At 36.1% G+C, this 23,725-nt stretch overlaps 3 protein-coding genes across 4 annotated transcripts; 2 read left to right on the top strand and 1 right to left on the bottom strand.

The window, feature by feature from the left end:
• The first annotated feature begins 10,866 nt into the window (after nt 1-10,866).
• Nucleotides 10,867-13,652, top strand: LOC122054654 (sulfate transporter 3.1-like). The gene is made up of 12 exons (XM_042616099.1): nt 10,867-11,191; nt 11,276-11,483; nt 11,555-11,726; nt 11,803-11,868; nt 11,931-12,044; nt 12,125-12,241; nt 12,333-12,459; nt 12,535-12,821; nt 12,900-13,090; nt 13,171-13,256; nt 13,339-13,415; nt 13,491-13,652. The coding sequence occupies exons 1-12, from the start codon at nt 10,867-10,869 to the stop codon at nt 13,650-13,652; spliced, it is 1,932 nt and encodes a 643-aa protein (XP_042472033.1).
• A 784-nt stretch (nt 13,653-14,436) lies between these two features.
• On the top strand, nt 14,437-18,732 carry LOC122055799 (probable RNA helicase SDE3). 2 transcript variants are annotated; one of them, XM_042617427.1, is made up of 5 exons: nt 14,437-14,566; nt 15,049-15,861; nt 15,944-16,114; nt 16,215-17,666; nt 18,130-18,732. In XM_042617427.1, the coding sequence occupies exons 2-5, from the start codon at nt 15,082-15,084 to the stop codon at nt 18,496-18,498; spliced, it is 2,772 nt and encodes a 923-aa protein (XP_042473361.1). In that variant the 5' UTR covers nt 14,437-14,566; nt 15,049-15,081; the 3' UTR covers nt 18,499-18,732. The 2 variants fall into 2 exon arrangements, with proteins under 2 accessions (XP_042473361.1, XP_042473360.1); XM_042617426.1 differs by having other exon boundaries at nt 15,033-15,861.
• Nucleotides 18,630-21,973, bottom strand: LOC122055800. Its single transcript, XM_042617428.1, has 5 exons — nt 21,687-21,973; nt 20,161-21,586; nt 19,761-19,821; nt 19,442-19,665; nt 18,630-19,053 (listed from the first exon to the last, which is right to left on the bottom strand). Exons 1-5 carry the CDS (start codon nt 21,811-21,813, stop codon nt 18,996-18,998), a joined length of 1,896 nt encoding a protein of 631 aa, XP_042473362.1. The 5' UTR covers nt 21,814-21,973; the 3' UTR covers nt 18,630-18,995.
• Between the last annotated feature and the right edge of the window lie 1,752 nt (nt 21,974-23,725).

Here is a 23,725-nt window from a genome sequence, read left to right as displayed (position 1 = left end):
TTGGTGCCCAAGCAAGGGGTCGGCCAATCAATCAATTAAAGGAGAAAAGGAAAAATAAAAGGGGAAAAGGAAAAATAAATGGAAGATTTTAATTTTTGTAAAAATCTTTCCTTATTTGCCTTGGACAAATATTATAAAAGAAGGGGAGGAGAGGCCTCATGATGTATCAATTCTTATTCTCTTGTTGGAGCTCTCTCTTGTGGCCGACCCTCTCTCTTTCCTTTTCCCTTGCTCTCTTTTGTTCCTTTGGTGGTGGTGGTGGCCGAATACTAGAGAAGGAGGAGGAGCTTTTGGGTGGTGTTCATCTTGGAGGATCGTCGCCCACACGACGTCCGAGAGGAGGCGACGAATACGGCAGAAGATCTCGAGGTTATTAGCATACAAAGAAGAGGTATAACTAGTAATTATTTTCCGCATCATGCTAGTTCTTCTTTATATAAATTCCAAACACAAGAGGCATATGATTCTAGAGTTTCGAATTTGTGATTCAAGTTTGTGTTTTTTTGTTTTTCGAATTTGTGATTCGATTGTTCTTTTTGGTTAAACCTAGAGTTATATAAGGAAATTAAATATTAACTTTCCTTAAAAGGTTTTGTCTAGGCAGTGGTGGATGATCTCATACCCAAGAAGGACTAGTGTCTCGCCATGCAGTCTTGGAAGCCAATTTTGGAAATTAATATTTAATTAAATTTATAACATAGGTGGATTTGGATCAATAATGTTAAGCATCGTTTGTGATCCAAATCTAAACCATTAAGAACAGATAAGTTAAATTTGGAATCAATAATGTTAAGTTCCGTTTGCGATTCCTAATTTAATTTCTAAAGAACACAATAGGTTGTTTAGAAAAGGTTCGACACTTGTACAAAATTTTTATACAGTGGAACCGGTACGATCTTTCTAGGACCAACCAACAATTGGTATCAGAGCTAGGGTTTGCCTCTGTATGTTTAGTTTTCAAATAGATTATGCACATGTCCTAGGAATCTTTGAAATAGATATTTAATCAACTTCTGTAATATGGTTTATCTTAGGAAGATTACATCTGTTAAACTTGGAGTAAAAATGTTAAGTATCATTTCCAATCCAAGTTTAACTTCTGAAGAGCAACTTGGATTAATAATGTTAAACATCGTTTGCAATCCAAGTTTAACTTCAGTAGAGCACATGGGTAGCTAGATTAAGTTCTGTGCTTGTACAAATTTTTGTACAAGGGAAACAGAACGGTGTTCCGAATAGCAACCAATAATTTTGCAATATCATACAAGAACCCAAATATAGATTCAAAATATTACAACTGTTGAAACCTACTTTTCAATTGCTCAAGACCAATATCGACCATTAAGATAAAATAATATATTTAAAAAGACTCTTTCGATAATTGTTTTTTCCTTTCATTTTTAGCAATCTCATCAAAATGCCTATTTCTACTAATTTTACGTTTTGTAAGAAATACAGCCTCAATTTCCATATCAGATGCTATTTTTTTTCATCAACCATAGTAGAAGCAAAATCATTTTCTCTATATTTTTCAAAAAAAAGTAACAAGACTAAACAATTGTTTTACAATAACATCAAGATTCATATCCTCTTACTGTAATTTTTTACTAAGTTAATTTTATGCAAAATATCATGTCAAATAACAAGGCTTAATATAAATTTAAAACTTGAAAGTCTACCAGATGCTAACATTTCAGTATCTTTACTTAATTTATTATCTTCACTTATTTCTGCTAATTTAAACAAATCTTCTCTAATTTAGGAAGCTTGAGATAGTATTGCTTTGAATGTTTCAATATGACTTTCCTATCTTGTAGTTGACAATGATTTTAAAGTTAATCCATCAATATATTCAAGCAAAATATTCCATCTTTTTGTTAAATTAGAGAACACGGTGTACATACATTGACATGCTCCAAAAAATGATTTTGCTTTAGCACAAGAATTTGTCATGTCACAAACAACTAAGTTAAGAAAATGAGAACCATATGACATGTAAAATGCTCTAGGATTAATGTCAAGCAATCTTCTTTACACACTTTGAATTTTACCTTTCATATTAGATCCATTATCATAACATTTCCCTCTCACATTATCAATATCAAGTTCTAAAGATTGTAAAATAAATTTCAATTCATTGAAAAGACCTAAACTAGTTGTATCTTTTACATTTATAAATTCTAAGAAATACTCTTCTATTTTAATTAGAGTCTCTGAAACATCTACATATTTTAATATGAGAGTCATTTGTTTTTGTGACTTACATCCAATGTATAATCAAGAATTACTGATAAATATTTTACCTCTTTTACTTTTTTTAATTATTATATTCCTGACTTTGGAGGCTAGAATATATATTAACTCGTTTTGAATTTTATGACTAAGATAATGATAATGAATCTTTTTATCTTGAATGAGTCGAAAATATTCTTACATTATTGGATCAAAATTTGCAATTATTTCAAGTAGACTCAAAAAATTATCATTACCATTTTCATAAATTCTATTATGTGTACCACGAAATGTCAAATTATGTATTGCAAGACATTTGACAACATCAACTATTCTTAGCATAATGTGTTTCCAATGTTTTGTGTCCTTTTTAATTTGTTCTTGTATTTCCATATCAATTGTCAGTGTTTTCTTTAATCTCATCTGTAGTTCAACAAAAGCTCTTAGATTAGTGAGGTGTTCAACACTATTTTTATGTTGTTTAAGTTTGTCATATAAATGTTTCTAGTCATTAACTCCTTCTCTTTCTAAATTACTTTTGGTGTGTATTACTTTAAACAACTTACAATAAATACAAAATACTTTATCCAACTCCTTCGAGTACACTAACCATTTTCGATCACAAGTCTCACCATTTGGTAACATTTGAACATAGTAAGTATGAGAAAAGTGTCGAAATTCTTTATCTAAAGGAAACTTGAGAATATCTTCTCTTTTAGGACCTCTTTCCACAAGTAAATCTCTTATTTTTGTATCAAGAGTATTCCAAACTCTTGGATCAAATATGTTCAAATCATATTTAGGTGTCAAACATTGATATTTGTTTGTATGCTCATCATCACAACACTTGTCAATATCTTTAGTTTTATCAATTTCATCCAAATCATTAAAAATCTGTATTCTCTTCGTTCTCATTTTCTGCAAATTTTTCATTCTCATCATGCTCATTTTCATCATTCTTATTTTCAATACAATCTTCATTTGCATTTGATTCATTAGTTAAAATATGAACTAAGGTTTCCGTTGTGTTATGTGATTCTTTACCAAAATATTTATTCAATGAACCTCCTAAACTTTGGGTTCTCTTCCTTTTTTTTCTTTTTTTCTTTTTGTCTTTTTTTATATCAAGAGAGTTGTTTCATGATAATAGATAATTATGAAAAAAAAGTAATAAACAAAGAACAATAAAACCTGATATAGAGAATTTTCTTTTGACTCGAAATCCACTTATATAAGACTTTACACAGATATCCTACAAGTTTATAAAAAAAAAATATAATTCTATTGTTTAAGAGTTAAGACCTTATTCGTATAATTAAAAACAGTAGTAAATAAGGTTCCAAAAAAAGATATCACTGAAGTTAACTAAATTTCCATGTTTATGTTGCTATATTATATTATTTACTATTAGATTTTATCCAATAATTATGAAAGAAGTATTCTAACCACTCACTGAAGTGTACTAGGTTATTATTAAAGCAATATCCATCATTTCAAAAATTATAAATAGAATAAGATTTTCAAGCAATACTAATTTCTTTATATTAAGCTTGAATACAATAAAAAAAAATAGAGAGCTATTATATAAAATTATGAACATACATCTACCTTAGTATGAAATTATCTCTATATTTAAATGTCTATAACAAGGATTATAACTTCTAATGATTGAGAGTATATACTCTCACCAGAAATCATCAATTCCTAGGGATTATAACTCCTAATGAAACATTCCACCAAAAATCATCTTGTAATTGAGAGTATATACTTGATTCATTTGATACATATTATAATTGAGAGTTATAAGACTCTGATTGTAACATGTAATTCAATTCGTTCCTATCCCTAATGTCTAGAAGTTTTCTAGGAATAACTCTTATTTGAGTCATTTGCCCTAATCATCAATCCCTAACCTTACCATAATGGGTTGTCATAGGCCTATACACATCCATTTGCTTGCTAATGAACCACACACCAATAATAGACATCCTGCTTTGATGCAAAATCGTGCACACTGTATTCACCAAATTAATGTATTGTTTTTTTTTATTGACATCCTATACCATTGCTCTCACTATTATGTTTAATGGCTAAAATTGGCACTGTGGGAGCACAAGCCCTATCTTTAATTCAAGGTTGTACAGTTTGATCAAAATAGAAGAGATCAAAATAGAAAAGAAAAAATGATGACCTTTTAAGGTTTACAAAAGCATGAAGTAACAAGGCACACCTTTGAGAGAGCCAGAGAGGCCTGTCGTCATCACAGTGAGGGAGGGAAGGCAAGACGAGAAGAGTTTCAGCACCTTTGAGAGGGCTCGTAGTCATCACAGCAAGATAGGGAAGGCACGGCGAGGAGGGCTTCGGTGAGGAGAATCGCAAGGGCGCGGTGAGGAGACTTGGTGCCTCGGTGAGAAGAATCGGGCATTTGGCGAAGGCTTCGACGAGACCTTGAGGGATTCGATGAGGGCTTCATGTGTGTGTGTGCGCGCGCGCGGGCCCCAAGGTATTTTTGGGCCCTGGGTAGGTGCCCTAGTAGCCCTCACCCAGGGCCAACTCTGACTGAATACATGTATAGGACTGCATGACTGAAAGGATCGATGATCAATATATTACTATTATGTTTTCGGATACACCCTATGAACGAAATAGAAGGGAGGGTGATCCGATTCGAAAGCGGAGAAGATGATAAGTTGGGGATATGACTTGAAGGTTGACGAAGCAAAGACTCCATGTGGTCCTGCAACACAAGAGGCTCAGTGTCGGGCCGGGAAGAGGTTCTCGGCATTGGCTCTCCAACACTGAAGTCAGTTTCCGGCAAATGGAGAATAGTAGAAAATTATAGTTAGAGCATGTGAAATAACGAAGTTGCGTATACCTCTATCTATAGTTGGGAACTCCCTTTTATAGTGTCACTATAGTATCTGCGTACGCATCTCAAAGCGAATGCACGTTTTTCCAAACGTCCTAGGAAAAGACAAGTCTGAAAGTATCCTTAACACTTTTCCTTAAGCAAGCATGCAAATTCCTGGTGTTACACGCTAGAAGCTTTTATCGTATGATTTGTCTTGGCAACATGCTCTATTGTTAGTAGCACAAATCTCCAAAAGGGTACGAGGAGATATGTAGGTGGGTCTCGCTGTAAGTCGATCGGTGGCCTCTCAGTCGGGACGCGTCCTGTTCGGTTGTGCTGAATAGAGCAATCTTTCTTCACTTAGTTTTTCCATAATTGGAGGGCTCCTCCTCCGAATGGACACGTCGCCTGGTCGGCAGGGACGGTGGTCGAGGGATGTACTGTTTGTTTATCTCATAACCTTATGCTGTCCACTCGGCCTTGCTCGCCCGTTCGAGTGTGTCGTCCGTCTGGCCATAACTCAGCCGAACGACTAACCTCGCTTGATCTGTGGACAATGTCTCTTTACCTTCCTTGACTTTGACTTTCACATCATCCGATCTTCCTTACTTTGACCTATCTTTAGCGGAGTCCCTTTTTATCATCATATCAAAGGGCTTACCTCACTGACTAATTAAGTCACCTGGATTAAAAAATACTGATAATAATAAAATAAAATTACTACGACTATTTTTTAAATCAATTATAATAATTGCAGAAAAATATTTCATCTACTACTTTTGATTAAACCTCTTTTAAAAAATGTTTTTATAATATTTAATCAATTTTAATTCAATTATATTACTTTTGATCAAATTAGAGTTGTTTTAATTAATATTTGAACAATTTTAAATAATGTTAAAATACTTTTAATTATAATTATTTAATTATTTAAAATATGTTATAATAGTTTTATCCAAACTATTACAAAAATGTTAAGGTAATATTGAATCTGAGACGATCATAAATTGAGAAATGTTTGTTTCAGATAATTTGGAAGCCCAATATTTTATGATTGTATATCTTATTTAGAAAAAAAATCTTTATAAATATATTATAACATGAAAATTAAATCATTAATGTCTAAATGATAACTTGACTCTCTCTGCCGAGAGCATACAAACTATTACAATTAGCTTGTTTAAAATTTACAATAAATAAAAATATCAGTTTTAAATAATGTTAAAAACCTTTTAGTTATAATTGCTTACTCATTTTAATATGTTATACTAATACCAATAGAGTTATGCCGATCCAACAACCAGTTCGACGAGTTGAATTGGTGGAGTTCGATTTGGTAATGTGAATCTAATTCCTTTTGATATTGTTAATAGTAAACTCCTCTAATGTCAACCATCCTTTGTATAAGCTTATTATTTAGATTAAATCATTAATTTTTTGTCCCCAGGGCGTAGTACAGATAGGGAGTGCATAGTTCTGTGGTTAAAAGGTCCAGGAGTCGATCTCCGGGATGTCACTGCCTGGGATTAACGTCTTCGCCATGTACTTTCCACCTATGTACCTGTATTTACCTCCATCCATATCTGTGGGACCGGCTCTAGGAGGGCCGCTGATATGACGGTTCCACATTTTTTATTATTTAGATTAATGAAATAATATTTTTCTAAAACTTTAAATCCAAACAAACTTTAATTTTTTTAAAATCCTTTGTATAAGCTTATCAGTTAAACTAATGAAATAATAATGTTCTAAAATTTCAAACAAACTTTATTTTTTTAAAAAAAAATTGTATTGCTTACAATTGTTTATGCTATTGTGACAATAATTATGAGTATTTATAAGGTTGAAGGGTAATTAATTAATTACCTTTTAATTTATAATTTCGATTTCAGCCCATAACAATAATAATTAATTGATCATTAAGTAATTAATTATTTACTTAATTAATCTATTAAGTAATAATTAACCAGTAATTAATATTTTGCTGCCGCTCATAGATTAATTAATGTCTTTCATTATTATTATTTTTAAAAATTTAAAGAAAAAAAATAAAGCTAGCTTCAAAAATTATTTAAAAAAATATTTTTTATTACGCTAATTACCTCAATTATTTTCTTTTAAAAAGGTAAAAGAAAAAGAGAAATCAGGATAAATCGAACAATGAAATTTTAAAATTTAATTTGATTTATTCAAAATTTTAGTTTTTTTTTAAATGGTTATTTAGGTTCGATTTTAATTTAAAAATTTCTTATTCAATTGAATTGAATAGACCGAATTAATTAAACTTTTGGATAAAATTAAACTTTTAGATCATATTTTTTAACTAAAATCGAATTTTATTTATTGATAATAATTAAAAAAATAGTTAATTCAGTTGATATTTTATCGGTTTAATTTTTATTTTTTTAAAAAAAATTATCCGTCTAATTTATTTTTTAAAGATCAATTATATTATATTTAATCGAATACTCACTGACCAAATTACCAAAAACATTAAAAATCTCGTTTTTTTTTTAAAAAAAAATGGCGAAATCCACTCACTCATCTTTATTGCTTTGATGCGACAATCTTCTTTAATATTGTTTCCATATTTAGAAAATTCGGTTTTATCTAGCTCGACACATCAGAACCTGATACGCCTCTTAAATTCCAAATTATCCGTCATTAAACCTAATTACTTTGTTTGCCTTACATGTCCATTCCCATTAATTTATATTCTATCTCAACTCAATTTGATATAACCAAATATTTCACATCATCTGTAGCCATATACAGAGCTATCCGGGCTTTAGCCTACGGGCCACATTGAAAAAAAGTAGAAATAAAAATTATAAGAGATAGGGTAAGAAAATTTATTAATCATGTCGATTCAGCCCGGGCTTTCTAAAGGCTTTTATTTTCTATTTGTCCGGGTAGGTTAGTTCTTATGGCTTCGTCATTGTCTACTGAAGCGTACAGTGATGATAAATTTGTTAAAATAAATTGTGTTGAGTAGTCCCGATCGAAGTACTCACCTACGGAAAATTATTTGACGAATTTAATTGTGTTGGGCGTATTTGTATAAGTTTATCTAGGGGTAATAATTTAGATTGGGTTTAAATTGACGAATTTAATTAATATTTCGGATCAAATTATTTGATACGAATTTGATATGTTTATCTGCATCTTAACTTGAACTCAATCTGAATTCGATCCGAAAGACTTATAAATGGATTCGCGGATTGTAACCGGATCATTTTAGATTAATCCGAATTCGATCCATTCATTAATCATATCAATCAAGTTAACCCGAACTCAATTCGAAACTAATAATATTTGATCCTAATCTAATTTTTTTATATACAATTCGTTATTCGGATCATATTTTTATATTGGGTGATAAATTGCCACCCCTAAATTTATCATTTTAACATCCAGGTGAAAACTTGTGAAATAATAATGTTCTAGGATTTTGAGTACTAACAGACAGGATTTTTTTTTTAATTTGAATTGCTTATAATTGTTTATGCTATTGTGACATTAATTATGGTTATTTATAAAGTTGAAGGGTAATTAATTAATTACCTTTTAATTTATACATCCGCCAATTTCAATTTCAGCCGCATATATAACAATAATAATTAGTTGATCAATTAAGTAATTATTTACTTATTTAATTAATCAATTAAGTAAGTAATTAATCAGCAATTAATATTTTGCTACCGCCGCATTAATTAATTAAAGGAAAAAAATAAAATTAATTCCAAAATGGTAAAAAATCACTTTTTATCACGTTGATTACCTTAATTAATTTGTTTAAAAAATAATATAAAGGGAAAAAAACGGACAGAATTAGAAAAAATCATTACAAATCTTGATATGTTTTTTTTTAAAAAAAATGCCAAATCCACTCATCTTTATTCTCGCTGTGTCAATCTTAATTAATTTTTGTTTAATAATTGACTATGAAATCAACTGATATGCATGTTGATAATTAAAGTAGCAGTATATCGTAGTAATCATGATATAATTAATAGTTTATAAAATAGAAATATGAAATGAGAAAGGTATAAAAGGGCTCCATTTAAAAATAAAAAAAGGACCCTACATTTTAAAAAGTATACAATACATTAAAAGTATATTTGGATCTGATATTTTATTAGATATGAACACCTAATTATTATTGTCTACTCTTAGACTTATAATATATATACATTTTTTACTTATAAAAAAAATAAAATTGCTCCGTGTAAATTTGATCCATTATTATATATTCTAAGAATTTTAATTAAAATTATTTCGTCTATTTTTTATTATACCTTCTTAAAAAAATGCATGTGTTTATAATATGTGATCAATTTTAATTAAATTAGATTACTTTTGATCAAATTAGAGTTGTTTTAATTAATATTTGAAAATTTGTAAACAATGTTAAAATATTTTTAGTTTTATAATTAATATTTTTAAATATGCTATAATAATTTTGATCAAAACAATTACTATTAAGTGTTGAAATTTATTGATGTATGTATTATTGGATTGATGATGTTGATCTAACAGTTGTGTTTGGTTAATCAGCTCGGTAATAAATCGAGACTCGATCCACTGGAGCTCGTATAATGATGTGGATCTAGTCCCATTTATATTCTTGACATATCTTTTTAGTTATCGAGAGTAATAGACATATCCTTTTTGATATCATCATTATAAATTATAATCTCATTGATCGTCGTGTTAATTATCTCTTTAAATATCAACACACTCCTTTTTTTTTGTAAGTTTATCCCTATGGGTAAAATTATTAATTTAACACGATATTATCTTACCTAGGTATTTATGATTTATCAACAATTGTATTTCAAAAATGTAATGACCTATATTAAAAGCACTATAAATTTTAAACCTGGATAAACTTTAAAAACCTTAAAACTCTTCAAAAAGAGAGAGAAAGAGGATTCAAAGTAGAGTTATAAGTTGAGAATTAGAATGATTTAATTCAAAGAAGTGAGGTTCATTTTTATAGGAACAAAGGCTTTAGGCTTTAGAGTTTCTTTTCCGAAGTGACATGAGTAGTGTCTTTTTTCACTTAAATATTAATTAAATTAATATTATTGTTATTATTAATCTGATTAATCATTCAATTAATCTTAAATATTGTGATAATTAATAAATACGAAGGACGATACTATTTATTAATTAAATATAAATTACCTTTTAATTTGTACATCCACCGATTTCAATTTCAGCGATATAACAATAATAAATAATTATTGACTTAATTAATCAATTAAGTAATTAACCCGAAATCAATATTTGCTGCCGATTAATTAATTCCTTTCATTATTATTATTATATTTAAAATTTAAAGAAAAAAATAAAATTAGTTCTAAAAATGATTAAAAAAATCACTTTTTAATCACGTTAATTACCTAAATTATTTTCCTTTTAAAATAGATAATAAAAAAAAGAAAAAGCAGACAGAATTAGAAAAAACATTACTTGATTTTTTAAAAAAAAAATTTCTAAATTCACTCGTCTTTGTTGCTTCGCTGTGTCAATCTTCTTTAATATCGTTTCCATTTTTAGAAAATTCGATTTTATCTTGACACGTCACAATCTGATCCACCTCATAAATTCCAAATTTATCCCCATTAAACCTTAATTACGCCAGTTAATTACCCTATTTATGCATTACGGTAATTACCTCTGCCACAAATTACCATATCCATTTCATCTCGACTCAACTAAACGCTCGATTAATCCGACGTTTTATTTCGCCAGATTCGACAAAATTTCTCAGGGCGATGGAAGAAGCGGCGGAGGCTCCCCGGCGGCGAGGCAGCGTGCCGGTTCCGCCGGCGCGGCCGTTCCTGGATTCGTTCCGGTCGAACGTGAAGGAGACGTTTTTTCCCGACGACCCGCTGCGGGACTTCCGGCACGAAAAGGGCTGGCGCCGCCGCACGTTGGCGGCGCTCGCGTACGTTTTCCCGGTCGTGGGGTGGCTGTCGCAGTGCACCCTTAGCACGGTGAAGTCGGACGTCATCGCCGGCGTCACCATCGCCAGCCTCGCCATCCCGCAGGGCATCAGCTACGCCAAGCTCGCCAACCTCCCGCCCCTCATGGGCCTCTGTGAGTCGACTCGAAAGATCGAACCTCTCCGAATTTGTCCGCATTCTAAAAAAGAAAATTAATCAAACGCCGCCGTGCATGCAGATGCGAGTTTCGTGCCGCCCTTGGTGTACGCGATGATGGGGACGTCGAAGCACATGGCGGTGGGACCGGTGGCGACGGCCTCGCTGGTGATGGCGTCGCTGCTGGAGTCGGAGGTGGTGCCGGCGGAGAACCCGACGCTGTACTTGCACTTGGCTTTGACGGCCACCTTATTGGGCGGGATCTTCCAAGCCGCCTTGGGGATTTTAAGGTAAATCTCACTCCCAATTAACTTTGTAAATTTTACTCATAACCCCTCCAATTTCCCTGATTTTTCATCAGGCTCGGGTTCATCATCGATTTCCTGTCCCACTCCGTCATTAAGGGATTCATGGGAGGGACTGCTACTCTGGTGTGTTTACAACAGCTGAAAGGTGTGTTGGGCCTCAAGCACTTCACCACTTCCACTGACATCATCAACGTCTTGAGGGCCATTTTCTCACAAACCCACGAGGTTCTCTCTCTCAATTTCTCTCTTTTCTCTACAAATTAAACAATGACATATTGATACTATCTATTTATTTCTTTAGTGGAGGTGGGAAACTGCTGTGATGGGCATTTGCTTCTTGGTCTTCCTCTTCATCACCAGATACATAGTACGTATACTATCACTCATATATATATTGAAAAAAAATGTTATTTAATCACTTTTTTTCAGAGCAAGAAGAAGCCAAATCTCTTTTGGGTTGCTGCATTGTCTCCACTGGTATCAGTGATTCTAGGCAGCCTTGTGGTTTACCTCCTCCACCTCGAGAACCATGGAGTTCAAGTGGTGAGCATCAGTGTTGAGCAGTATATATATACTTCATAACACATGAAATTAACATCCAAAATTTGTCATTTATCTCGCAGATTGGATTCTTAAAGAAGGGTATTAATCCACCATCACTCTCCAACTTAGTCTTCACACAGCCTCATTTGACAATTGCATTGAAGGCTGGCATCATCACTGGAATTATCGGCCTAGCAGTAAGTAGATACATTTAATTCCCCAATAATATATAATAATAATAAAAATATATAAAATTTAAAAATATGTTTTTGTGATATTTTACTGCAGGAAGCGATAGCTGTAGGAAGGATCTTCGCTATAGCGAACAACTACAACGTCGACGGCAACAAAGAGATGATCGCGTTCGGGATGATGAACATCGTGGGGTCCATGACTTCGTGCTTGTTCGTTGCAGGTAGAATGTTTTTTTTTTTTTCTACTTTAGGGGTGGGGTCGATCTAGGAGACTGATGGCTTTTTTGCTAAATTAGGGCCGTTCTCGAGGTCGGCGGTGAACGCCAACGCCGGCTGCAAGACTGCGTTGTCGAACGTCATCATGTCGGTGATGGTGATGATCATCCTCATGTTCCTGATGCCGCTGTTTCAGCACACTCCTTCGGTGGTCCTTTCGGCCATCATCATGGCCGCCATGCTTCCCCTCATCCACTTCGGCGAAATGTTTAACTTGTGGCGCATCGACGCCTTCGACTTTGTCGCTTGCATGGGTTCCTTCTTCGGGGTCATCTTCGGAAGCATCGAGATCGGTCTCTTCATCGGAGTAAGTCTAACACATTGCTCCGTACGATAAAGACTTGGTTGTTATTGTTATTGTATTCTAATTCTTCTACTTGCATAGGTTGCACTTAACCTAGTTAGAGTCCTATTATTCATTGTGAGGCCCAAAACTTTCACCCTAGGCAATATGCCAAACACCTCAGTATTCGTTCGAACGGACCAATATCCGCAATCGCAACCGATCCCCGGATATCTCATCCTCCGCATCGATGCACCGATCTTCTTTGCCAATGCTAGCTATTTAAAAGAAAGGTTAGTAGTAATTTCCATGTAAATTCTAGGATTCGTTCAAAGCTTGTATTCGATATCTTATATATGTTTGAGTGTTTTAGGTTAGAAAGATGGATCGAGGATGAAGAAGAGAAGTTGAAATTCAAGGGCAACCCTGATTTGCAATACATAATTTTAGATTTTACTGGTGAATTTGTTGTTTTTTTTCAGTTTAATTGTTTTTATGACATAATTTTTAAATACACCCTTAATTTTAAATTCGTGTGCAGCTGTGGCTTCTATCGACACTAGTGGAATTAATATGCTGAAAGAGCTGAAGGACAGTTTAAAAAAGAGGGGTCTTCAGGTAATTAATAATAATATATAGATTTCTTTTGTAATTTCATGGTGTTGTTTTCACCATTGTTTGGTAAATGTGTAGCTCGGATTGGCAAGTCCTAGCAGCGAGGTTATAAAGAAGTTAGATAGGTCGGGGGCGATGAATGTTATCGGCGAAGAGTTGATTTTCCTCACGGTGGATGATGCGGTGGTCGGGTGCTCTTCTCGGTTGTCCAAGGAGTCTGTTCATGACGATATTCCGTGAAACTTATTGTACATGAATCATGAATGAATAAGGATGTAGTCCATTTTAGCTAACAAGTATTAGAGGATGATGCTTCAAAAAATTGTGTTACGATATATATATTTATGAGGTATTGAAAAAATATAAATGGGCTGTTTTTGGTTGCCCCAATTGGTTGCCTTGCCTTTGTGCGTGTTTTATTAAGAAAACTTCCAAACAGTAATTGTTTATAAATATGAGGTTTGATTTATAAAAAATTCAAATTTTTGGCGACAATATTATTTGGTTTAAACCATATTTAATTTAATATTTAATAAAATGCCCCTCTTTTTTTTAAAAAAAATAAAAATATCTTTTTTATCATGTTGGTGAAGAATCTCTCGTGCGTCCATGGGCCCACGGTGGGCTTTTCCAACTTGGCCTTTTCTTCTTTTGCTTTAATGCCCTAAAAATTTAGGGCGTAAAAAGCTTTTGTTTCCCATCATATTCTTCTATTTTACAATTTCAATCTCAAATATTTCACATTTTGAAATTAAAAAGCATTCATACCTCGCACTATTGTCTTAAAAATTGAGAGTACAAATAATTATACAATACGGCGTGACAATAATTATGATAAAAGAAATTAAAATTAAAAGAGAAAATTTTCACTTTTCCTTTACGAAGGTTGAGGGAATAGTGTATGGAACGAATTCCGGAGGGTCAATAAGAAACCTAATAAACTTTAGGGATTAAATTGAACTTTTCCGTACTATGAATCGGAAGTCTAGACAAAATCTAGGGTTCGGTTTGTTAAATTATCCTTTTGTATACTCAGGAATTATGCTTGCTCTTTCTTTCTTCCTCTCTGGCTCCCGCACTAGAGGAACAGCCTGCTCGATTTCATCACCAAATCCCTACTTCGAAGAAGCCTTTCATTCGAGTCCAGGTTGAGGGTATGTTGTTCCATTGATCTCGATTTGGTGAATGCTTTCTGTTAGTCTGAATCCCTATGTTTTTCCCCCACCATTAGATCTCTTGCGAAGCCCTCCAAAAAGGTGATCTTTTGGGGTTTGCCTCTGACTGCTTGCATTGTTTTTTCGGGGGCATTTGATCCTGAAGCATCCGTTTTGGGTTTCTGAAATCGCTTTGACGATTTAGATTTTATTTTTATTTATTTATTTATTTTTGAATATTTTAATAAAAGTCTGGAAGAGTGTCATCTGGATATCATGTTCATATTGCGTTGTTTAAGGATCTTCACTGTTTCTTCTGCTCATATTTTATGGAGACATGTTTTGAGTTAGCTTTCCTTGATTGTTCATACTATGTACATGTCATATATTTTTTTACCCGTAAAGGCATTTTTGATATGTTCATTGCGCGAATAAGGATCAAAATAGTCATTGTTAGTTTGTTCAGTGGATGTCTTTTGTAGGATTGGAGTCTGGGCAGTAAGGGCTAACTCATAATGAGCACATTTGGCGAGAATGATTGCGAAGATCAGTACTCTGAAATTGGAGAAAAGCCTGAGATAGGTTTTATGGATTTTGAAGATGATAAGTCCTTTCACAATTTTGATCCATTGGAAGGTCCTGTTGTTATTACTGCCCCTTTCCCCTTAGTCCATGGGAAACCTCAGTCTGTCCTGATTGGAGAAACATCGGCAGCATCAATTGATATCAGAAACACCACCAGTGATCCGGTAGTGCTCTGGAGCATCCGGATCTTCTCGTCTAATCCAGAGGACAGTTTTGTTCTATCAATGATGAAGCCTCCATCTGACAATGCTACAGAGGAAGAAAGGCAAAACTTTGTGGGTGATTATAATTTGGAAGATAGGGTGCTTCAGCCAGGGCAAACCCTCAAAGTTTGGCTTTCATGCAAGCCAAAAGAGATTGGGCTACATAGTTCTGTTATTCATTTCGATCTGCAAGATGAGAAAATCGAACGTGTTGCTTTTCTGATTGCAGATGATAACATTTCACGGGATTTATTTTCCAACAAGCCTTACAAAGCAAATTCTAGGAGGAAAATGTTTGAACATACACAGTATGTAGCAGGACCTCGCCCATCTCGGCCAAACAGTCAAATGTACAGATACATTCTTCCTCAATTTAATATTCCCCGGGATCTACGCGAAATGATTGAAAATAAACAGGTTCCTGATGTCATTATAGAAGGCTTAAATGATGGAAACTATGCAAAATTTTTTAGCGCCCTACTAGTCATGGAGGAAATTAATCTTGAGGTAACTCTGATTAAACCTGAAAATTAGAAATCATATATAATTCCCTTCATTTTATTTATCATCTAGTTACTGAATTTTACAGCAAGAGATGCGGGGGTACGACATGGTGGGTGCAACTATGAAAAGAAAGGGAAACTACTTTTTGTGTCTAGAGGTACCTGGATTGGCCGAGAAAAGGCCGTCGCTGGTTTCTGGGGACCATGTGTTGGCACAGCTAGCAACAGATGATGCACATGATAGACAATCTTATCAGGTTTATCTTTTAACATCAATGCTAGTTATGCTGCAAACTATGTCCTTTATGCTTTTAAATATACCAAAAAGAAGTTAATAGTATTGGCTGACCTTTTCAGGGTTTCATTCACAGAGTGGAGGCAGATGAAATATACCTGAGATTCGATAATGTTTTTCACCACCGCCACCAAGAAGGTGACATTTATAATGTCAGCTTCACGTACAATAGAGTGTGCATGAGAAGGTTGTACCAAGCAGCCCACGCGGCAGAAAGCTTAGGTGCAGAGCTTCTCTTTCCAGCGCAGACACCTCAGAGAAGAGCTATCAAAAGATCTTTTCAACCAATAAATCCAAATCTGAACAGGGAGCAGGCCTGTGCGGTTGAAATGATACTTGGCTGCAAAGGTTTTCCCCCTTATGTAATTTATGGGCCTCCAGGGACTGGCAAGACTGTTACACTTGTTGAAACTATATTGCAGCTCTACAAAACCCAGAAAAGAGCTAGGATCGTTGTGTGTGCTTCATCTAATAGTGCTGCCGATCATATTCTTGAAAAACTCTTGGATAGAGACGGAACTGGTGTTCGGACAAATGAGATGTTTCGATTGAACGCAACCAGCCGAGCATATGAGGATGTGAAGCCTGATTTTCTTCGCTTTTGCTTCTTTGACGAGATGGTTTTCAAATGCCCCCCTCTGAGAGCCTTGCTAAAGTACAAGATCATCATATCAACCTACATGAGTGCATCGCTACTATATACTGAAGGCATTCGTAGAGGGCATTTCTCCCACATCATATTGGATGAAGCAGGTCAAGCATCTGAACCTGAAGCCATGATTCCAATCTCAAACTTGAGTATCAAGGACACTGTCATCGTGCTTGCTGGAGATCCTAAGCAATTGGGACCTGTCATTTATTCAAGACAAGCTGAGAATTATGGTTTGGGAAAATCATTCTTGGATAGGCTTTTCGAGCACAAGTATTATGGAGGCACTGACGAGAACTATGTCATAAAACTGGTTAGAAACTATCGTTGTCATCCGGCTATCTTGGATCTTCCTTCAAGGCTTTTCTACAATGGCGAGTTGATTGCTTCTAGAGAGGATACAATCTCAACAATGTATGACTATATGGACCTTCCGAACAAGTCCTTCCCTGTCCTTTTCATTGGAATTCAAGGATGTGATGAAAGGGAGGGTAGTAATCCATCATGGTTTAATAGAATTGAAGCCAGTAAAGTGGTTGAGATCATCAGAAAATTGAGGAGGAATACTGATCTGTGCGAGGATGATATTGGAGTGATCACTCCATACCGCCAACAAGTTCTCAAGTTAAAGAAAGCACTCGAGTCTCTGGAGATGCCAGAACTGCAAGTTGGTAGCGTGGAGCAATTTCAAGGGCAAGAGAGGGAGGTTATAATTATATCTACAGTGAGGTCCACTATCAAGCATAATGAGTTCGATCGTGTGCACCAATTGGGATTCCTTAGCAACCCTAGAAGGTTTAACGTTGCCATTACTCGTGCTAAATCTCTGCTCATCATAGTAGGCAATCCTCACATCATTACGAAGGTATAGCCCCTAATTTGCAAATAGTGGCATTTGGCTATTTTAATTCTCACTAATCTATTAATGTAGAGCTGCCAGCATTTTAACCTATTATTAGTCTATTATAAATTCTATGTGGTGCTAACACCATCACCATCTTCTTCAAGCCTGGTCAGTCCAAGTTATCTCTTATGTTGGTTATGTTGATACGGTGAGTGTTCATCGAAACAGAATAAATTCCCCATGCGAAGTTTATTAAGGAGGCGAATACATAATGATTATGAATAGAATATCATCAGGATGCACCAGTCAATGATTTACTAGTGTTGTTTAGTTTTACCTAATTTATTCATTGTGACTAAAGGGACGGGATTGATGCAATGTCGATACTAACTATATTTAGTTTCCAAGGACAGTAAACTAGCTGAATCATTTTCCTGCTAACATCTTATTGTGATTGTTTAACTCGCCAACTTTAACATTGCAGGATTGTAATTGGGACAAGATTCTCAGGCACTGTGCAGATAATGGTTCATATCAAGGTTGTCCTCTCCCACCACCAGAGGCGAATGACCATATCAATGGTGCATCATCGGAACATGATTCCAAATGCGAAGATTCGCAGAATGACCATATCAATGATGCATCATCTGAACATGATTCCAAATACGAAGATTCGCAACCTTACAACGACAACGATGCCAAATTGGCGGAGGATGAAACAGCTCAACAAGAAGTTGGATGGAGTGATTTGCCTAGCTCGAACAACTACGGCTCCAACTGGAATGACGACCTCCCAAAAACTAATGTCGTTACGTGGGGTGATTTTGTCATAGAACCAACTGGGTGGGATTAATGAACCTTGGAAGCCGACGCCTGCAGTGAAAGAAGACTAAAGCTTTCCACGCTTTGAACTCAGTTCAGCAACCACTTCATTCATGCTGCTTTTCTTTGTGTATAACTTTCAAGTTTAATCCGGGGAAGAGGTTTCGATAACTAAGAACATTTGAAGGAGTTTGCTTGTCATAAAGCATATGGTAACTAAGAACATTCTTATTTCAGTGCTATTAAAGCAATTCAAAATATCAAATCACACGATCAAAAGTTTTAACATTTATATAATTACATTCATTTACTATGCGAAGTATCAAAACACAGGGCAGAACAATCTATTGCTCTGCATCCATATGATGATTGCAGATTTGTGATTCTGTTTCTTGTGTTGCTTTAAGAAGCTCAAGAGGAAGCAGGACCATTAGGCAGCTTTCTGCCAGAAACCATGCAAAAAATCTGCTCGATAAATCTGTCTCCGATTGTTGCTGATAAATCAACATGCTCTTCTAGCTTGTCTGTCTATCTCACAGTGGACCTTGGAACTCTCATGCCAAATCCCCGTCCCGTCTTCTTCACTCTGTCGAAAAGATGGATGACTCAAGTAATGAGAAGAGTCCAGTGCCAAGAAAAGTTCAGATGATTCATTCATGTATTGGAACTGAAGAACAAGTCCTGAAACTAACAACTCAAACATTTGGCAGGCCTGTTGCCTTTTGTTTACTCGAAGAAAATTTTGATATTTGCAAGCAAAATGCTTGATAACAACTTTTCTGAAAGGTATTTGATTTAGCATGTTCATACATTTCTCTGTAATAGTTTGCGAGACTCTGGTCTCTTCCAATCATGCATTTGAACTCAACCTGAATTTTGCATTTAAAACACTATTTCTGATAGTTTAGGAGGGATTTAGGGAAAATTGGTAGAGGAATATATTGAGTTTATGTAAATGTAGCACAAGAACTTACGTTGGGGCAAGCTTCCCAAAATTAGCCAGATGTACACCAGAGATTTCAGCAGAAAGATTCCCCGAAAAATCAAGAAGGTATGATCGGCCAGCTGACAGTGGAAATCCTCGAGTAACCAGCATATTGAGATCTTTTCTATGAAGCTCTCTCCTGTTCAAGAGGACGCCAGTGTTCCCGCCGGCACAGTTCTCTGGCATAGGATAGTCGAACTCTTCTATAAATGGCTGCAAGTTTGAACAAAATCAACATGTCCCACTAATGAGTTTGAAAAACTGCTAGGAGGTGATTACTGACACAGAAAGAATTGAGTTCATCTTACAGGAATTATGCCGAGACACGGTTGTCCCATGACACCCCAAAACCCAGCGTATCGATCATACCTTGACCATATGGCAGATACTAATTCAGAGAGTATAATTTTACAAGGAAACAAAACAAAACTATACAAAATAATGGTAGTCACAAGCTATGCTACTAACCGATGACCTTAAAATGTAATTCCAAACAATAAAACGGCATCCTCAGTAAACATCTTAGGCAGCTTTTCGGTATCTCTATTCGACAGAATGATCATGTAACAATCTGATAGTTATGCATGAAATATTATCAAAAAATGACAAAAATTGCATCAAAACCTATTGTTCATTCACCATGGTTTTAAGTTCGCTATTGGCATAAATTTTCATGTACAGTTCATGAGACGAGTGGATGTATCTTACCAATATTCTCCGGGAACAATGGTTCCGGCCTTTTTTTCAGCCTTCCAAACTAAGTGATCAGGAATTGGATGGCTATTAACCCAAACTTGAGATCTTTCATCTCTCGCTGGCAAATTAATTCGAGTTGTATCCCCCAGGCTTGTGTTTAGAACTAATGAGTCGTCAGTCTTGTCAATAAATGTTTGATTTTGATGTTTCTCTATACCATGGTAATCCTGAGAGGAAATGGAATAGTCATTCACTGATAGATCAATCTCAGTAATTGCTTCGCCTTTTTCGTAACTCTGATCAAATTTGTGACTGTTGGAGATTGTTATTTCTTCATCAGAATGTTCCTTCTGGCTACCAGATTCAGAAATGCTTTTTGGGCTGGATAGTGAGAAAGTTAAATTGTCCTGAATTGGTAAATCTGCGACATCTGATACGACTATGCTGTCTGGGTTTTCTACAATTTCAGACCTATCAGAAGCCACTGAAATCCCCTTCAACTTCTCTAGATAGGTTAAATCTATACTTTCTCGTTCCATAAGTTCGTGGCTAGATGTTAAATGAGACGAGCTATTGCCACCATGCTCCTCAGAAATAGAAGAATCATCTGATTTAGTACTAGTTTGTGCTGTATATCGCTCATGTCCGTTCACTTTGACATGGGAGCTGGCAATGGCTTCTGGAATAGTCGAACAGGAAGACACAACAAGCCTATTTCCAGTAAGTTCAATGCAGAGCACCTCCGAGCACGAACCGCATCGCAACTTGCTAAGTTTTTTTGACACGAGAAGAATAACTTGAGGCAGCTTCAGTAGCTCAAAGCAGCTAGAGCATATCACAAAAGGAGTTGCACCGGCGAAAGCTCGACAAGGATGCAATCTCTTGGTTTTGGAGGATGCAGCTCTTGCCACTTTTTCATTGTGTTCTTCATCAGTGTTCGAGCAGGGAGTAACTCTTTCAAGCAATAGCTTATATTTTCGGTGGTCTGCATCAAATTGTCCATGGAGATACTCTTTCCTAGATGCTCCGTGGTCGTTATTCAAACCTGAAGAATAGGCTCCGGACACTCCCACTCTTTCCCTTGGCTTGCTCGTAAACTCCGGACTGGAATACCAGACTGGCCGTTCAGTCGGTGCAGGCAGCTTCCAAATCGGTTTTCCCACAAACTCAGATGATCTACTGATACGGTCCCTTAGTTCATCGAGCTGCCGCAGAAGCATCAACGAGTCTTTACTGGCGAATTCAGCTTCATGAATCCGAGATTGATTCGTCTTCTTAGACCTCATTTTATCCTCCGGCGGCATTCGGCAGAATGCCGGCACTGCATCGTCCGATCTTGAGGTAGGTCTTCTTCTACTTGCAGCATCTGGATTCAACCCTAATCTACCTTGTTCTTCTCTCGAATTGAGTCCTGTGGAGTTCCTCTCCCACGGGGAATCTGCGAATGGAGAGCCAAACGGGAATGTATCACCGTAAAAATCGCATTTTTATTAAACCCTAACTTTTTTTTTCGGGGAAAAGAAAGGCATCTTTTTCACCTCGGAAAGCAGCAGCCGGACCACGGCAGCGGTGGGTCGTCAAATCAGCGAGGTCAGGGAGGAGATCGTCGCACTTGGGACATCGCACCGGCCGACCCGTCCACCTTCCGCCACCGCTCTCTGCCATGCCGGATCCCTGGCGGAGCAACCGAAGGAAAGGCGGAGAAGAGGAAGCAAAATCATCAGCAGCGTCGCCGGGGGAAAAGCTCGACACTTGAAACCATCGACGACTCCGCCATGAAGCAGAGCTTCGAAAGTCGCAGTCGTGTCTGGTTGCGCCCACGGAAGCGAATAGGTTAGGTAGGCGAATTGGTCTTCGCCAGGGAAGCGTCTATTTGGACTTTGTCAACGAATAAAGTCACATAGTCGATGGAAAGGGATTCGCCAAGTCAACTGACTGATTAAAAAAAACGAGAATTCTAAAATTTTCCAAATTTTTATTTTTTAAAAAAAAAATAAATTAAAATTAATGTAGTCCTAAAAATAGTTTAATATATTTATGTCCTATATCTATTTTGATTTAAAATAATATAAAATTTATTAAGGACGTCAATATATTAATACGAAATTTATTGATAGATTAAAAAAAAGAGATATTTTAGGAATATTTGATCATATCCAAGCGCTGAGTCGACGGACACTGGGGACGTGGCACTCTCCGTTATTTCTAGCCACCGATGAATATCTCCGATGGACCTGCAAAGAAGTCGAGTCGGGAGGGGTTTCCCTCCGACGGCCCTCCGACGCTCAAGTCAGGCAACGAGAAATGAGAGAGGCAGCATAACTGTGGCTACAGTGAAAATTACGCATATCTTCGTCGACGTCTGAGGGTCCTTATATAGGACCCCGGGGAGGCGTGGACACGCTTCTTGATGCATGCACGCTTCCCCAAACATACCTTAACGAGCCCATGTCAGAAAAGTACCTCTGACGTCATTCCGCAATCGTCCGAGCATATCCTGGATGTGACGGTGGAAGCTTCCATCGTATGATCTTGTGTACGGCTTGGCCGCTAACCCTGCTGCCTGTCGGCGGCAGATGTCTCGAGGATGATGTTATTCCCTGTCTCCTTTGTCCTCTTGCGCTTCCAGTCTGTTCCAGGGGCCGAGCGGTTCGGCCGCTCGGCAGACATATATCACTTCTGCCCCAGTTGTAGGTATCGATCCGACTGGGAGAACTCCCGGTCGTATGTTCGGATGAGATTGTTCCTGTCTGTCTTTGTTGCCTTGTGCCCCGGCCGAACGGACAGCCCGTTCGGCCTTGAAACCTTTTTACCTTGAGCATCGGAAACCCGACCCTAATCATGTTGTCTTTCATTCGGTCCGAGGATCCTTAGCCGGATGTCCGGTCAGCCGGATGCTTGGGTGGCCGGTCAGTCCGCTCGGCCTGACCTTGGGGTTGACCCTCTTGACCATTGACCTCCACGTGTCGTTGACCTCCTGCCAACGAGAGTCCCCCGTCCTTACCACCGGATCAAATATGTTATGTGATTTAGTTATTGTAAATTTTTAATATATGATTTAGACTGAAACTTACTTACACGGTCTATATAAATATGATTGCGGTTTATGTTTTTATCTAAATATGCTCTTTAATTGAAAAGCAAAGAAACAAATTTTTATCTTTCAAAATTTAATTTTAAGAACAGTCCTCCGATAGACGATTAGAGGCGGCAAACAAGATAAGATAAGCTCAAAATAGCCAGTTTTTTTCCTACTAATTTTAGTAATCTCTTTGTCTTTTGCTTGAGGTAGAAGACGATGAACTAATTATAGAAGCTTTTCTAGCTGCAAAATCCAGTGTACAGTTTTCTAGGAACTAAATATTTCCCCAAAGCAATTCTTCTTAAAGTAAAGAAAAGTAATTTATAAAAAAATGATTTTTTATTAAAGAAAAATATTTGTTTGCTAATTATTTATTATAAGAAAAAAGACAAATTATCGTTTCGGTTAGGATAAAGAAAAACAGTTGGTTCCCGCCAATATCTCTTCACCTCGATCCCAACTTCCCTTCCTCCTAAATGTTCTCTGTTCCTCCAA

This window comes from Zingiber officinale, chromosome 3B, assembly GCF_018446385.1.
Source record: "Zingiber officinale cultivar Zhangliang chromosome 3B, Zo_v1.1, whole genome shotgun sequence".
In the NCBI taxonomy this organism is placed as follows: domain Eukaryota; kingdom Viridiplantae; phylum Streptophyta; class Magnoliopsida; order Zingiberales; family Zingiberaceae; genus Zingiber; species Zingiber officinale.
The sequence above is the reverse complement of the archived record's forward strand: the minus strand, read 5'-3'. Positions and strand labels throughout refer to the sequence as shown.